Consider the following 18499-nt stretch of genomic DNA (forward strand, 5'->3'; position numbering starts at 1 on the left):
GTACAACTAAAACTACAAAAATTGGAATTGGTCATTTCCCTTACGTGTATACAGTCCTGGAAAATGAAAACCGAACACATTGATGCAAGTGAATAAGACCCATCATACTTGCACTGAACACTGAAAGAGGGCAGTACATGTGATGATCAAACACTCAGAACTGTGGACACACCAGAAACCCCATCATCGGCCATGGAATGTTGCTAGCTGCACAGTGGTTGATCACCGCCAGAGCCAGTTTGCCTTGGGGTACAGAGCTCCGTCTGTGTCAGCAACATTGTTAGCAGGGTGTATGTGAACTGCTTGGGTAATTCACAGAGCTTAAGCGAGGGCATATAGTGGTCGTACGGGAGGCCGGGTGGATGTACCACAGAATTACGCAACACATGGAAATTGCATGCCAGGCCATTCCACAAGACTACATTCAGCATCCCTATGATAGTCTCTATGGGAGAATTGCAGCCTGCATTGCTGCAAAAGGAGGGTACACACGGTACTAGCACTGACATTGTGCATTCCCTGTTGCTGTACTCACGTCCGTATGGCTCTGTCTGTGTGAACATGTGTCATATACATCCTCAAGAATGTGTCAAAAAATTTCCCCCAGTTGGGGTGACGAATTCATGGTGTTCGTTTTTCACTTTTCAGGAGTGTAGATCAACCACAACTATTGATACAAAAAAAACCAATACGTACAACTATGAAAAATAAAACCAAAACCACAACACCCCAAAAACATCAAACATAAATTAAAACACATTCAGTACACCATAAATACACAAATCATCTCAACTCACAAAGAATAGACACACACACACACACACACACCATGTAACGAAAACGCCAAACACAAAAACAAATAACTCATTGAAAAACTTCCAAACCTTACGCCCCGAAATACAAATACTGCCAACGACTTCACACATCCAACACCAAGGCTCAAATGAACTCAATAAAACACATTACCTTCAGCATACACACACGCACCACCAGAGGGCACCATCAGACACAAGACGACATCAACAAACACAATCAGCTCATAAACTCCGTGCCGTAGTGGCGTCACTCACTACAGCACCCCTATGTCAAAGCAGACAGGTGGAATTGGATGCATCCATTGACAAGTCTTTTGTTGCACCTACCTGCAACTCAGCATCTCCACTTTATGATGAGTAGCAATCTATTCTTTTCATAAAACTATCTTATTTTCCTTACTTTCACTCCCTGTTGTTTTACAAAATTGTCTGCTGCTGGGGGATGCAACTAAAGCAAGGAAAGTATTCATGTGACAAATGTAAGCAGTATGAAAACTGGGTAAAGTAGAGATCTTATTGAATATCTTGGAATTCTTAGACTCACTTCCCAATAAACTTTCTGTTAATTGTATTTGTTAATGATAGTAAAAACCAGTTTTGATTGCTTGAGATTCGTGCAACCATTATACAAGATATAATGTGCTTGTAGTCACTTTGTGTAGGGTTCTGAGTGTGCTCTGTATTCTGATCAAAAGTTCTTCAATAATTTTCCATGTGATAACTGGATAATGACTATCAGTTCAAAAGAAACTGAATAACTTAACTTATTAATAACTTCTTATCCAAATTAACTGATTATCTAAGATCAAGGACTGAGGAATCTTGTTAGCTATATGACAAGCAGCTATGTCCATTGCAAACAAGCTTCTATTCTTAAAGCACACAAACACCTTTGGTTGATTTTTCTGTGTTAAAATTAGTTTGTGTAGACAAAATAATTACTAGCAGTTTAATGACCAGTTGTTAAGACTTCTAACAGCTGTTTTTCTTTGTTATTTCCACATCCTTAAATGCTCTCCATGGAACATGATGAGTAAATGAATAATATAATACAAAAACCAAATAAATGAATAAATAAAAAGAAGGCTATCTCATTAAAGAGAAACCTGTTTTAAACTCTTCACTTTTCTACAATCGTCTAAAATTTGTGTATCTTTATATTATACCTTTAGGTGTGCCAATCTCAAGTTACACATACATGGGTGGTTATTGCACAGGTATTGAGGAGCCCAACATCAATGGTAACAACACAATGATATGTAACGGCATTTATTATTTTGTCTTTTTACTTTTTACACTTTATTAAAGAGAATTTAAACTTTTGAAATGTGGTACTACAGAAAATTCTGAACATTAGATGGGCAAATTGGATAACTAATGGAGACATACTGGGAGAAAAGGAATTTATGACACAATTTTGTTAAAAGAAGGTATATCTTGACAGACACATCCTGAGGCTCCAAGGAATAGATAAATTATTGGAGTGAAATGTTGGGGATAAAAACTGCAAAAGGAGGCCAGAGTCTGACTACAGTAAGAGGGTTCAAATGAATGCCGGTGGTAGTAGTTGTGCAGAGGTGTGAGGCTTGCACAGGACAAAGGAGGAGAGCTGCATCAAACCAGCACCCTGACTGAAGGCAACAACACAACATGAAACGTAACTGAAAACTGTGTGAGTGTCACGGATGCCATTTTGTCTCTTCCATTCTTCTTGTTCAAAACCTTTGCTTACATTCATTTTGTTTAAATTTTCCTCTCTGTCTTAGCACAAATGAGTTTTCCAGTACGTTACTGATCATATCCACTAACTGTTAGTGTATTGATTGTTAGACTATACAGACAATTAACTACCCTCCACCACTGGCTCAAAGCACCGTACAGCTAAGCCCTCACTCTGTTGTAGGCCTGTGCCGGTTCTACCAGTACTATGAGGGTATGGTGCGTGTGGATCCCGTCAGCAAAACAACCACGGCACAGATCAGCAGCTTCGTGAACCCCACCGCCACGCTCAAGACGCTTTTCTGGGCGCTGTTCACCATGTCACCCCTGGAATCGGCTGATGTAGTGATACAGAACCTGCCAGACACAGACGTCATCAACCGCCACTACTTCACTGAGACCATTGGATACATAGCTTTTGCACGTAAGTATCTCTATCTACACTTGTATTTCACATTATGCTGTATGTTGTATTATGATGGGATCCACTACTGATTTCAGTATTCCATTGTCTATTTCATGTTGTGTGGAATGTAAATATTAATCACCTGCTTAACAGAGTACATTGGTTTCTCTGAAACACTATAGATGGTGTAAAACTGGTACCATGCATGCATGACAGTGAAGTGTTCCAGCCAGTTGTGTGGAATCACTTCAGTAACGTGGGTCAACACAGAGATGTGACAAAATGAGATAAAGGGAAAAAACTACATTCCATTTGTGAAACTGTGACTGACTTATTGTAAAGTATAGAGGTCTTGTTTGCAAGTGCACGGTCACACTGTGAAGAGCTTACATAGTTTATTAGTATATCAATGTGGACTGTCTAACATGTCTTTAAGGAAAGTAGTAGCACTTAAAGCCATGTAACATGGGTAGGAACAGTGGTCCTGAAAAGATCGTAACTCAGGGGGACCAGAGCCAAGTGTCATGTATTGTCAATGTCACTCAGTTTCAAAACCAACAGAAGCCGCTGCCCTTAGTAAATGTAGATCCATCTCAACCAGTATCTGAGAAAGCTTTGCAAAGGGGACTGTATATAATGGACATTTGGAATCAGGTATTTCACAAATAGCTATTTCTCACAGTGGCACATGAAACAGCATGTCTTCAGTGGGCCAAATGACACAGAAACTGAACAGTAGTTGACTGGAGTCATGTAGTGTGGTCCAATGAGTTCTGATTTTGCCTCTTTTCAAATGACTTAAGATGCAGAGTGATGAATTTAATCCTCAGTATGTGTAATATGTCATTCAGGCAGAAAAAGCTTCCATGCTGTATGGATCCACTCATGAATATGAACCAGAACATTTATTTCAACATTCTTGGTGACCAGTTGTAGCCTTTTTGTCTACATCTTCATGATGAGTATGCTACGGGCACTAACATCTTCCAAGATGATACCAGATATGATCACAGGGCTGCACAAATATGTTCGTGGGTGGAGGAGAGGCCAGGCACTCTAATGCACCTCAGCTGGCCCCGATAAATCATGCAATCTTAATGTCATTTGAAAGTCTGGGACTTTTAAAAGCAACAGGTGAAACACCAGTCAACATCCCCATAGTTTGGTAGCTCTGTGGGATCTGTTCAACAATGAGTGACTTCAGCTGGTTGTGCCCTGACTACTGTAAGGCAGTTGGGTTAGGCGTTTTGGAAGGGCTACTGAAAGTCATGTTCAAAATATACTAAAGCTACCTCGAGTACTACCCCCTCTTATAAATACCTTCCCATTGACAGAAAGTACTGTGTCTGTCATTAATAGACCACTTGACTGTGAGTGGCATGTCAGTGTTAGGGATAAGCATCCTGTACAGGGGAGTCAGGGACGAGGGAGAATGCAGGGTGTTACACCAATCCCCTTAAACAACAAGTTCGAGATGTTGCCTTTCACTGAAACTGAGCCAGTGAGACCCAAGTTGTGTAACATGCTGTATCCCATGTCAAGGGAGGTAGATGTAAAAGGGTAGGGACCTATTAACCACTGGTAGTCCAACATGCACTGGATAAGGGAAAACTGATAAATTGGATCTAATGGCATGGTGCACTGTTACAATAGTGCAATGGCATTCAGAAACAATTATGGGAAAAAATGAAATGTAAACAGAGCATTGTGCATTGGTATCAACAATTAGGCAGGGGTGCTGTTTTTTCTCTGTAAACAGAAGAGTACCTGTTGACTAAGTGATGCAACCATGGAGAGGGTGAAGGAATGCAATACAAAAAGAATCAGTGGCCCATGTAAGCTGCAAACTTGAAATACTACAGCACATGCAGTACAAAAAATTAATGGTCCATGCATGCCACAAACTTGGAATACTGCAGCAAACTCTGTGGAAGATTTCACAACAGCAGTTACATTTCATACCATACTGTCTGCAACCTGTGCAAGAGTTAAAACTAGAAGATTATGGCCAGTCCCTTCAATTTTACATCATAACGCAGGAAGCACTGGAGGATGATAATTTTATCTCAGAGCTGACATTCAGCAGTGAAGTAACCTTCTGTTTATCTGAAAAAATTAATCAGAACAGTGTGAGAGAGTGAGGCACTGAACAGCATCATGAAATTATGGTACATTAACAAGATATTGTGACAGACAAAGCTGTATGGGCTGCTTTTCTCCTGTGAGAAAACTGTGACAGTTACTTCTACCTTGATATGTTGCAGTTTTGGTTGTTTTCATAACTGACTGCTGATCCTGAGAACTCATCTTCTAACAAGACAGGGTACGCCATGATTGGAACATCGATGTTTGTCACTACCTAAACAATGTACTATCACTTCACCAGATTGGGCGTAGTGGTGAAGGTGATGTAGCTCCATTCCCTTGCCCCCCCCCCCCCCCCCACCCATCCTGCTCGACGTTGCCTAACATAACACCATGTGACTTTTTCCTTTGGGTTCACATTTTTGTACCTCACTGCTTTTGGAACATCTCAGATAATGCATCAATGGTGCTGTGATGAGCATTGACAGGATGTTGATACATAAGGTATGGAATGAACTTGACTACTGCTTGGACATGTGTCACAAGCCAGGGAAGCACTTATGAAACAATTGTAGAACGCAAAATGCAAACTTGACAAATTTACAGTTCTATTCGTGTACCAGTCACATTTGTGCAAGTGTTGTAGGAAAATTCTTGTAGAATGTAAATGCTTTGGATTAAAGGAGGCCACTCACCAAAAAGCAGGATTGTTGACTTATTGTTAGGCACATGCAAAAGAAAGAAAACTTGCTAGCTATCAGTGTTATCCTTTGATGAACTAGAGTAAAATGCACACAGAAAACACACACATGCATACACATGCCTCTGTCACTGCATGGTGCCAGCTGGACTAACAGTGCAAATGCTTTTTTGTCAGCAGGTGATGGTTGTTGGGGGGCAGTATCAGGTGGGATGGATAGAGAGAGAGGGACTGTAAGTGGGTGGCTATCACCTGAGAGGGAGGCAGTCAGTTTGCCAGTTAGGAACACAGGAGGGAGGGGTGGTGGGTATATGGGCCAGGCAAGTAATGCACAATTGTAGGGGAAGGGAGGAGCAGTCCACACTGAAAGCAATGTGGGATGTGAACTGGTAGGGGGCGACAGGATGGAGGAAGGGGAAACTGTTAAGTGGAGGGTGCAGGGACAGTGGGTAACCTGAAATTGGGGCCAGTATGATTATACAAGTGGAAGACATGTAAGAATAACTCCAATCTGCATGTGGAACACCAGTTGAGGAGGGGTGGGAAGGAACTTGAGTAGGAAGTCCCTAATTAGGATAGGATGAGAGATATTCAAAGCCCTGGTGAAGGATATGGTTCACTTGTTCCAGTCCAGAATGATACTGGGTGACAAGGGGGCACTCTTTTGCAGCTGGTCCTTGGGGGCAGTGCCAATTCTCACACATCCCGTATCCTCTCACCACCCCCAAGAATCAACAACAAAAGAGTGCCACCTTATCACCCAGTATCACCCTGGACTGGAACAACTGAATGGATTGGGTTCTCCAGTCCAACTGAATTGATCATTGACTTGAAATCATTATGTTTAGCTACTTGGAGACCATTTGTTCCCAAACAATTATGTAATTTTTATGGATGACAATGCGCCATGTCACCAGGTCACAATTGTTTGTGTTTGGTTTGAAGAACATTCTGGATAATTCAAGCGAATGATTTGGCCAACCATATCACCAGACATGAATCCCATCAAACATATACATGACATAATCAAGAGGTCAGTTCAAGCACTAAATCCCACACTGCAACACTTACAAAATTATGGACAGCTATAGAGACAGCATGGCTCAACATTTCTGCAGGGTACTTCCAGCAACTTGTTGAGTCCATGCCGTGTCGAGTTGCTGCATTATGCTGGTAAAAAGGAGGTCCAACATGATATTGGGAGGTATCCCATTACTTTTGTCATCTCAATGTATACGAATTGTACTGCAAATATTACACTACTTTTTATGTCAGTAAGACTACCAAACAGCTGTCTACTAGATTGTATGTCCACCGCCACATTATTGCCAAGAACAAAGTTGGCCATCCAGTGGCACAACATGCAGCTGAGTACAAAATGTTCAATTTAAACAGCTGCTTCACAACCCTGGCTATCTGGATGCTTCCTTCCGCCACCAGCTTCTCTGAACTACACAGATGGCAGTTATCCTTGCAACACACCCTCCGCTCCTGTAATTGTCCTGGCCTCAATCTCATGTAACGCATTGTCCCCGCACTCTTCACTCAATAGTTTTCCCTTCCTCCATCTTGTCAACCACGTCCAATTCAGTCCCAAAATCACCTTTAATGTGCGCTGCTACCCACCAGTCCCTCCAATTGTGCATTCCATGCCTAGTCCATATACCTGTCAACCTCCCTCCTGCATTCCTAGCCAGCAAACCAACTGCTCCCCTCTACCTGTTAGCCAGCCAACCCCAGTCCCTTTCCCAGGCTCCCTCTCCCACTACACACCCTACCTGAAACTCCCCACCATAACCAATCAACCTGCCACAAAACAGAGCATTGGCACTGTTTGTCCAGCTGGCACCATGTAGAGACAGAGCTTTAATCCAAAAAATATTTGTACATGTTGTACTTTGGAAAATGCAGAGCTTTGAAAATGAATGAATCATTTATAGTAGCCCTCTATGAAAACATAACAATCCCTATTGCCATACTCCTTATTAGAATCAATTGTTTTGTAAAGTTATGATGAAAAATTACATTTTCACAAACATTCAAGTGTAATGTTTTGCTTTACAATAATGAGGAAAATGTTTCATACAGTTTGTTTTCTTAACCCTTAATATCCCAGCTGCGGTCTCACAGACCACTAGCATTTATTTTCCTCTGTTTCTAATGCATAATGATGGGGTAGGAGATTACAGCATTGTGTAGTTGCTCTTTGCTGAAGCTGCCATGGTTTCCTTTGTCAGTAGCCGCTTGAATATGATTTGGACCCATACTATTACTGCTTCTTTTGTGCTAGTGGTCTCTGAGACTTTGCACTATGAATTCAGTAGACAGGTCTATGTCTACTGTTCATGTTTAATGGGTTCTAACTTTGGGGATAATGTTTGAAAATAGTTTAAGGACAGTTTAGGAAGTGATGCTGGATCAGGTAGTGATAACAAAATTGAAAGTGAATATAATACAGTATAGGAACAGTGTGAAAGTAAAGACAAATTTATTTTGCCAGCTGTGAATTCCTTGCCTGAAATAAGTGATGAAGACAGAAGTGTGGAGACAATTTGTAGCTAGAAGATCTGTTAGAAATACATTTATTTATTTATTTAGCATCCAATAGATCACACATGTGATATAGGATTTGTCATTTGATTACACGTAACACATAACAACACATACACATAGTAAATTGACAAACATACGCAAACAGCAAACATACACATAGTACATAAGTAGTGTACAAGAACTTATTACCCAAAAAACAAAAGTACGTGCCCACGATAAACAATTTTAGATCATGAACTATGCCTTATACACAAAACGTGTTACGGATATACACAAAACGTATTACGGATATTTAACAGATTTTTCCTAAGTATCATAATTACAAAGTTGAAAACATCATTAAATTAGTCTGAATTTTTTAAAAATAAATAGGCTACAGGTTTCAATCCACAGTCTGAGACAGGTATTCATTTACATTGTAGTAGCATTTTTCCATCAAGTATTTTTTTACTTCATGCTTGAAATTATTTTTGCCTTTAATTTGAGATGGAAGTGCATTTAAAAGCTTTATTCCTAAGTGGCTAACATGTTTCTGACTTCTAGTTTTTGCTACATAGGGAATGTGGAAGTCTTCACAATGCCTTGTATTGTGATCATGGTAGCTTGAGTTGGTTTGGAGATTGCAGTTATTTTTACTTATCATTTCCAGGCATTTAAAAATATATATTGATGGTATTGTAAGTATCTTTAGTTGTCTGAATAAGGGTCTACAGTGAGTTTGTGGTGGGCTGTGTGTCATGATACGAATAGCTCTTTTTTGCATAATAAAAATGTAATTTAGTCTTGACCTGGTTTTTCCCCAAAAACTTATGCCATAGCTTGCAACTGATTGGAAATAACTGAAATACACTGCTCTAATACATTCTTTGCTTGCATACCTTGGATATTATTCTTAAGGCAAAACATGCTGAGCTAAGTTTCTGAGTAAGATATAAACTGTGTTCACTCCAGTTTAAATCTTGGTCAATTCGCATTCCCAGAAACTCTGTGGTGTACACTTTTTCTATTTGTTTGCTATCCAGCATAAGGCACATATTTTCCCCTTGACACTTGCTTCCATACTGTATAAAGTGTGTTCTGTTTGTATTTAATGTCAGCTTATTTGAATAAAACCATGACTGTATGTATGAGAGCATTTTCTGTGCTGTAGTACACAATGATTCTTTTATATCACTAAGTATGATACTCGTGTCATCTGCAAATAGTGGAATTTTGGCTGAGCTGTCTGGAGCCTGTATATCATTGATATAAATTAGAAATAACAATGGGCCCAGAATGCTGCCCTGTGGAACACCTATTTCAATTTGTTTTGGTTCAGATATGAGTTTAAAATTGTGAAGATTGTTGGATGACCACAGCTCAACAACTTGTGACCTGTTTTGCAGATAAGATTCAAACCATTTTTTAACAGTACCCCTGATGCCTATTGCTTCAAGTTTCTCTAGTAATATTACATGGTTCACAGTATCAAAGGCTTTGGATAAATCTAGATTAATTCCAACAACCTGTTTATTTGACTCCAAATTTCTTACTATTTCTGTTGTGTAGTCCAATATGGCTGTTTCTGCACTGTGCCCTGCTCGAAAGCCATGTTGACTGTTATTTATTAGTTTATGTTTTTCTAGATATTTTGTAACCCTGATTTTCATTAATTCCTCAAGTATTTTGGAGAAGGCTGGGAGGAAAGACATAGGTCGGTAATTTTCTATTTTATGTCTGTCACCATTTTTGTATAGAGGTATCACTTTGGAGATTTTAAGTTTGTCCGGAAATATCCCTTCACTAAGGGACAAGTTTGCTATGTGCACTATAGGTTTGACAACACATGGAGCAATTTTCTTAATTATTGATACAGGTACATCATCCAACCCAGAGGACATTTTGGATTTCAAGCATTTAATGACTTTTAGAACTTCATGCTCATCTGTTGGCATTGCCATCATGCTGGTATTTACCATTGGAGTTGTCACTGTTGGTTGTTGCTTAAATTTACTACTTAAAGTAAGGGGAATATTTACAAAATAATTGTTTACATAGTTTGCCATGGCATCTTTTTCTATGGGAATATTTTCATTATTTTTAAGATTGATTTCCTGTTCTTTAGTTTGACCCCCAGTTTCTTTTTTTACCATTTTCCACATCATTCTGGACTTGTTACTAGCCTGTCTTATTAATCTATCATTACTTAATAATTTTGCTTTTGCTATTACTTTGCAGTAAGTCTTTTTGTATGTCCTCACATACTCAACAAACTGCTGATCATGACATGTTTTTGACTTTAAACTTAGTAATTTCATGGTTTCACTTGACTTTTTAATTCCGGGTGTAATACAGGTCCCTTTGGATCCATATGATCTATAACTCAAAAGCTTACAGGTTGAAACAAATACTGCTGCACATCGAAGCCTCTTCCAAAGATGGCCAATGACATTATTTTTCAGCATGTGGGACATAAGTGAGGTAAATGCATTTTCCTTCACAATTCCTACAAAGACAATACTCAGGTGAACCATTTTAAGTTTTGAAGAAGCTTGTAAACTCGTTGGTGATACCACAGATAAAGAGCAAGTCAACAAGTATCACATACCCCATGAACTTCTTTTTTCCTTCACTGTGTTTTGGGTGTAGCAGAACCAAAAGTAGAATGATTGGAAAAACGCAAAACATGTTCCACCTATGACCCAAAAAAGAAAAGAGCGACATCTTATCCAGAGTGAGATTTTCACTATGCAGCGGAGTGTGCAAAGATATGAAACTTCTTGGCAGATTAAAACTGTGTGTTGGACCGAGACTCAAACTCAGGACCTTTGCCTTTTGCAGTCAGGTGCTCTACCGACTGAGCTACCCAAGAACGACTAACGACCCATCCTCACAGCTTCAATTCTGCCAGTACCTCGTCTCCTACCTTCTAAACTTCACAGGTTTCGAGTCTTGGTCCAGCACACAGTTTTAATCTGCCACGGAATTTCAAGACATATAATTTGCCACTGCTGCCAATCTGACTTAAAATCTCTACAAAAATTTCCAGCAAGGGCAAAGAAAACCTCTGAGAAGAAAACTAAACACCTAAAATGTACTAGTGCAATTTTCGTGTTTAAATGTTGTGTGGTAGTTTTTTTGTGCTTCTATTTTTACATATGTAATAAACAGTAAAGATATAGTAAAAAGTAAAATTTGGAGTGCAGGGCATATGAGTTTCCATAGCATTATTGTTATCATGTAATTAATACTATGTTCATTTCATGTAGTTTTTTTTTTTTTTTTTTTTTTTTTTTTTTTTTTTTTTTTGTAAAAATAAACTTTATAATTTATTTGAATACATATTTCTTGTTGTGTGCTATCAAAGTAACCTTTTACATAAAATCTGAACTGTTTCACTGAATTTCTGAATGCAATTTTTATGGCTGATTAAATATAGCAGGCAGTCAGACTGCACCTGGCGCAGTGTGTGCACATGTGACCAAAAAGTGAATTGGGAAGTTAAGGGTTAAACGATTAGTTATTCATATATAGGTTGATAAAAATATGAATTATTAACAACCAGTTCAAAAGAAACTCTAATTTGCTATTAAATACCATTGTTATTTCAATTACTAACATTTAATACTTTATGTTACGCATTTTTAAACATTACTGAAACCTCTATGCCAGTATAATCTGGGACTTTCAAAATGATAATTTCATATGAAAGCAACTGTACTACAAAATCAAGTAAATGTTCCTTTAGATTTGACTATCTTGTTTCGGAAAACTATAAAATTACAAAAACGTTATTACAAGTTATTAAAATTTGTGACTTTGTTGATAATACAGTGTGCTTAGTATCAGTTGTTACATAATCTTCAATTCTTCCATATTAAATAGTGAAAAATAAAATGTAAAATGTGGTCATGAGACATTTTAGTACTCAATAGAATGTATTGGGTATTACATTAAAAGTTGTGTACAGAGTATTACATTAAAAGTTATGTATCTAATAGTTAATTATGGATTCAAAGCTGTCACGTTACAGTGTGCAAAACATTTTTAAATTGATAATTGCGAATTGGGGGCTGTTGTTGGCCACCAGTGTTTGGGATGGACCCTCTGTTGCTCCAAGGCTCCCTTATTGGATGTCATTATTGTCTGATGGAAGTGGATGGCATGCAGTAACTGAGAGAAGGGGACCATGACAGTCAACCACATGGACACAAAGAAAAGCCTTTGAACTCAATCAGAACTTGATTCCCTGGCTGAATTGGTGCTGGCCATGGACAGGGGTAGGGTCAGCTAGTGTGCCTGATAAATGGAACACTGTCAAACAACCCATGCAACATCATCATCTATACAAGGCCAATATATCTAGCAATGTGCCAGCTGCTTTATCTTGGGAATGCCCCAGTAGGACTGGTGTAGGGTTGCATGATAATGTTTGGTTTGTGGGGTGATCAACTGCACAGTCATCAGTGCCTGTACAAATTCCCAACCTTTGCTCAGTTCAATCTTGCCACTTTCATGAAAGATGATGAAATGATGAGGACAACAGAAACACCCAGTCATCTTGAGGAAGGTTAAAATCCCTGACCCTGCCGGGAATCGAACCCAAGACCACATGCTCAGGAAGCGAGAACGCGACCGCTAGACCACGTGCTGCAGACAGGGTGTAGGGTTTGGAGCAGCAAAACCTCCAGGAGGATGGCACCACAACCTCGCAGTGTTCCTCTTCCATAAGGAGCATCGCACCTTGCAAAACCTGAAGTTGCTGCCATGAAGAAAACAGTAAAGAGCAGGTGGTTCTGCATTGCAGAGATTGGTAAGCCAACCCAAGTAGAAATACCGTAGAATCCATTGACAATCTGGATATTAATTTTGATATAACTTGTCTCAAAGTTCAGTACAAGATGTTTTGGATATACTTCTAGCTATTGAATTGCTGAAATGTGTGATCGGCTGGCAGCACTTGTGTCTGCTGCAACACTGAACTAGTTAAGTGCTTGAGCAATTGCTGATACTAATTTAGTTGTGCTGGCAAAACTCAAGAAATTTTGCATCTATAATAGTGCTTGGTGAACCAAAACTGGTACCTCCTCTTTGGCAATATTGTAACCACCACTTTACAGCTAACTACATGAACTGAACACAAACAAATATTTGTAACAACAGATGAAAATTGTCTATTATTCCTTGATACTGAACAATAATAGTTCTTGCCGGAATCCAATATAAGTCATAGTTCCAAACAGAAATTAATGTGCAAAAGTTCCTGATTGAAACTTGTCCAAGCACTACTAATTCAGTATGTATTTATATTGGAAGTGGGATCTAAAGTGAAGTTCCCTTAAGTCAGCTGTGGTGGAAGCCACATGCTCATAAATCAGAGCACTATACAACACGAGTCTAAATGCAAAATTTATAAAATATCCCGGGCTATTATTCCATGGTCAAATGGATTTCACTTTTTAACCCGATGTTTCATCCCCATCTATGGAGGACATTTTCAAGGGGGATCAAAGCTTTGTTGAATGTCCAATTCACAACCTGGCTCACTACTGAATGGAATGAAGAGTTCAATGAACAGATGGATGGTGTCACTATTGGGAGCCACTTAAGCCTGGTTATAGCAAACTTCTGTATAGAAAAATTCGAGGAGCAGGCATTGGAAACTGTGAACAAGAAACCGAATATCTGGTTCTGTTATGTGACATTGCAAGGAGGAACTGGATCATTTTCACAAATATCTGAACAGGATCAATCTGAAGATTAAGTTCACCATGGAGACGGAGGCAGATGGAAAATTAAAGTTTCTTGATGTACTTGTTGGGCCACACAGTTTACAGAAAACCCACGCACACAGACCATTCCTTACACTGAGATTTGAACTACCACCCACAACTAAAGCAAGGCATCATAAAAATGCTGGTGGATAGAACAAGGAAAATCTGCGAACCAGAGCTGTTTGATACAGAATCAAAACATCTCACCAATGCGTAGTTCAAGAATGGTTATTCATTCACTGAGGTGAAAAGAGCATGAAGACCACCATGTAGAAATTATAGCAATGCTCAAGCACTAGTGAAATCTAAAGATTTCCTGCCGTTCATTAAGCATGTGACTGATGGCAAAGGAAGAATCCTGAAAAAGCGGAACATCCTGGTAATCTACATACCCACACGGAAGATACAAGATCACCTAAAATCAGCCAAGGATACTTGCCAACCGCTGAAAAAACCTGGAATTTATAGGATTTTGTGTGGTTGTGGGGAGGTGTATGTGGGTACTACAAAAAGGACTGTCAAAAAACAATTTGAAGAGCACAAGGGCAATTGCAAAAGAGGGGAGAGAGATGGATCAGCTGTTGCAGAACATAACTTACAGCCAGAAGACCACCACATTCATTTTGATAGGACTCAAGTACTGGCAGCCACAAGTGGATACCTTGGAAAACTATACAGAGAGGCCACAGAGATTGCAAAACACACCAGGAGTTTCAATAGGAAGGTGGAGGGCTTGAAATTGAATGACATTTTGATTCTGGTGCTGAAGAAAATGTGTACCAGTCTTCCACCATGGGATGATAGCAACAGCAGACAACGGCAGTCGACAATGGCCAGTTGTCCTCGCGTATTCAAAACATGTGACATCACACCACTGTGCAGAAGTTCGTGGAAGTGAAATATTTCTGTAGTCATTAGCAATCCAGGGTGTGATTCAGACATTCAACAAAGTTACAATCCCCCTTGAGAATGTCCTCCACAGTTGGGGATGAAGCATCAGGTTTTAAAGTAAAATCTATTTGACCATGGCATAATAGCCTGGAACATTTTATTAACTGTGACATTTCCAGCCATGAAAGTTTTCATTTTACACATGTGTAAATTGGTCCAAGTAAACAGCAGTGCCACTTGTAAAGGTAAAGTCAGCTAATAGCAACTGAGATAATCTGCTGCAAGGTGGCTATATATTTGCCCGCTATCGAAGTTCTGTGAATGATCTGTGCTCTCTGTGCTCAAGGAAGCCACCATAATTGTAAAAAGGTTGACGTAAGAATCATTTGAGGAATTCAAAAGTAAAATTTTGCCTACTCATCTGATGAAAAATTTTATGAAGCTTTGTTATTCCAAAAAGTTGGTAAATGGAACATTCCGCCATATACGCCCTTGCCAGACATGGGTGATGTTACACACACCAGTACATCCATATCTTACATTTGCATGTCCGTCAGGGTTTCTAAATTGTTCATCCAATCGATTAATCACTGTCAGGTCACATGTCCTCACAATGTAGAATATTGTGGAAAGGTACACAAAGGTCATTGGTACACAAAGTAGTAGTCAAGAGTTGCATACCACTAACTGTTATCCCTCTGATAATGACATTTTCTGAGTAAGTTAATGAAGGACAGGGATGACCATCCATGGTACAATGGCCACATTAGATAGTTCCTATAACACCAAAGAGAGTTTCATCACATGCATAAACAAGCCTTGATGAATAACAAAATCTCAAGGAAGCCACCATAATTGTAAAAAGGTTGACGTAAGAATCATTTGAGGAATTCAAAAGTAACATTTTGCCTACTCATCTGATGAAAAATTTTATGAAGCTTTGTTATTGCAAAAAATTGGTAAATGGAACAAACTCATCCGACGAGTCATCCAGATAGCATACTGACACCGTAACATAGAATGCCACATTTTCCAGAATTTTGTCACTGAGGGAAACTGTACTATGGCTCCAGAATGAGACTTTCACTCTGCAGCGGAGTGTGCGCTGATATGAAACTTCCTGGCAGATCAAAACTGTGTGCCCGACCAAGACTCGAACTCGGGACCTTTGCCTTTCGCGGGCAAGTGCTCCACCACCGAGTACCAGGCGTGAGTCGTGCTTCGGTGGCTCGGTTGGTGGAGCACTTGCCGGCGAAAGGCAAAGGTCCCGAGTTCGAGTCTCGGTCGGGCACACAGTTTTGATCTGCCAGGAAGTTTCATATCAGCGCACACTCCGCTGCAGAGTGAAAGTCTCATTCTGGAAACATCCCCCAGGCTGTGGCTAGGCTGTGTCTCCGCAATATCCTATTCAAAGTAATATCTTCCCCATTTATTTCCATGTGGACTTCGATCTGTTAACACTCTGAACAGCTTCTGCTGTCCCACTGTGGTCGATATTTTTCTTTAAATATTCTACAAAATTCGTGCTGGTTCAACACAGAGCATTCCGAGGCATCTCCCCGTAAATGCCCTATAGCAAATTGAATCTCTGTATTATTATTCCACCAGGGTGGAAAAGGAACATCAAATGTTAATAAAAACACAATGCTGTGTACCCTATTGCTACATTTAAATGTTTGGAGCTTATTCTTAATTCCAACCAACTTCTTGCTCTTGGGGCAAATATAGATGCTTTTATACTACCAAGATCTATTATTTAAAATCTTGAACAGGGCACCACTAAGAAACTATAGGATTATAGATATAATGGGAATCATGCAGCCTTTGACAGATATAAACCTGTCTCTCTTAGAAGAAGTAATAACACTTGAAAATAGCATATATTATAACTAGTACAAGAAGCCATATGTGCAAAATGAACATCAGAAATTACATACATTGGAAATGTAAAATAAACTTATGTGTTATATATTGTGTGAAAAATCATAAGGCTTCGTCAGCAGTAAAATAATCCATAGAAATGCCATGGCATAGCCATAAGGCTTAGTCGATAGTTAAGATGATCCATCTGAAATCTAAGGCCATGTGCATCATATACATAAACGGACAACTAAAGGACAGGAGGGACAACCCAGCACCAAACTTATGCCCAGGTGATGCTCACATAAGAGGCAGTGCCAACCACAAAAGATACCTGACATATTAATAAAATTACATTAGAATAATATCACAGAAATAGTAACACCAAAAAACTATAAAAAATGTATAAACCTATGCAAGTGTTGAACAAAACTATGATGCACATTAAAATAGGTTAACGACAGAGTGTGTCTTTGAGAAAATAACATCTCAAAAAACCACAGAAAACCTGATACAGCCACTATGTCAATTTAAGAACAGGCTGATAGCTATCGAAAAAGTTTCTGTTTTTTAGCTGTAATTGCTCATTAAGAATAAAGCCCCTATAATTGTGCCCATATATTTGAAATTCCTGATTTCAAATACATTTATATTGATACTTATAGGCCTTGTTTTTACTTTAATCAATGTTCTCAATTAACAGTTATTGTAACTTTTCAAGCAGAACACACATTGTTTTTCTTCCTTCTATTAAATGTCCATTTATTGATGAAAACTTGCTTTTATCTAACATTTGATTCTCAAATATATTACTGATCTTGTGTCCGCCTGCTTAGCTGAGTGGTAACGTGCTTGCCTACAAAGCAGCGGGCACAGTTTCAATTCCCAGCCAGATTGTAGATTTTGTCCGCTCATGGACTGGGTGTTGTGTTGTCCTCATCATCATTTCATCTTCAACCTCAGCACACAAGTCGCCCAATGTGGTGTTGACTGAAATAAGACTTTCCCTTGGCAGCCAAACTTCCCCATCTGGGGCCTCCCGGCCAACAATGCCACATGATCATTTCATTTCACTTTTAGTGATCTTGCACTTTTCATAAAATCTCATATCTAGATTTAACTTTTCAGATTATTTGATGTTCCTTTTAATATTCATGATAGCTTATAGGCATTAATTACTCATGGTGCTATCTACAGAGTTAGACAAAAGTCTGGATACACCCCTGTAAAAGTTGAACAGTATAAGGAATCATAGTGGCATCTGCTATTGGGTGTCTGTAGGTGGGGGCACAACCTATAAGAGCTATGGTGGCAGCAGCAGTCAAACTGAAATCTGCCATCTTGGATTTGGGTTACATGTTTCAGATGGGGTCATGTGGCTCATTATTTTGAATTGTCTCTTTCTCAGGAACACACATGTGCAATCTGTTTTAAGGTATTTTTATGTGTGTAGGAGTTATGACTTGTTAAAGTTTAGAACACCTGTCAGAGTCGGCATCACAGCATAACTGCTCAATATGTCTGCCTTTGCACTAGACACACAATTACAGTCCTTTTTGCTGGTCCTGCTGCACATGTTGCTCAGTCGGTGGGTCAACAGAGGCACACACCTCCTCAGTATGCCAGCAAAGATGGCCTAAATTCTTGACTTTTATTTTATACACAATTGATTTCAAATATCCCCATAGATAAAAGTCAATATGTGTAAGATCAGGGG

At 39.2% G+C, this 18499-nt stretch overlaps 1 protein-coding gene across 1 annotated transcript in view; it reads left to right on the forward strand.

Annotated features, from left to right (window-relative positions):
• LOC124596371 (short transient receptor potential channel 4-like) overlaps positions 1-18499 on the forward strand; it is a 251939-nt gene that overhangs the window by 186913 nt on the left and 46527 nt on the right. Inside the window, exon 9 of the mRNA XM_047135486.1 lies at positions 2719-2958. Within this exon, the coding sequence (XP_046991442.1) occupies positions 2719-2958 (240 nt within the window). The remainder of the gene's footprint in view (positions 1-2718; positions 2959-18499) is intronic.

This window comes from Schistocerca americana, chromosome 1 (assembly GCF_021461395.2).
Source record: "Schistocerca americana isolate TAMUIC-IGC-003095 chromosome 1, iqSchAmer2.1, whole genome shotgun sequence".
Classification (NCBI taxonomy): Eukaryota; Metazoa; Arthropoda; class Insecta; order Orthoptera; family Acrididae; genus Schistocerca; species Schistocerca americana.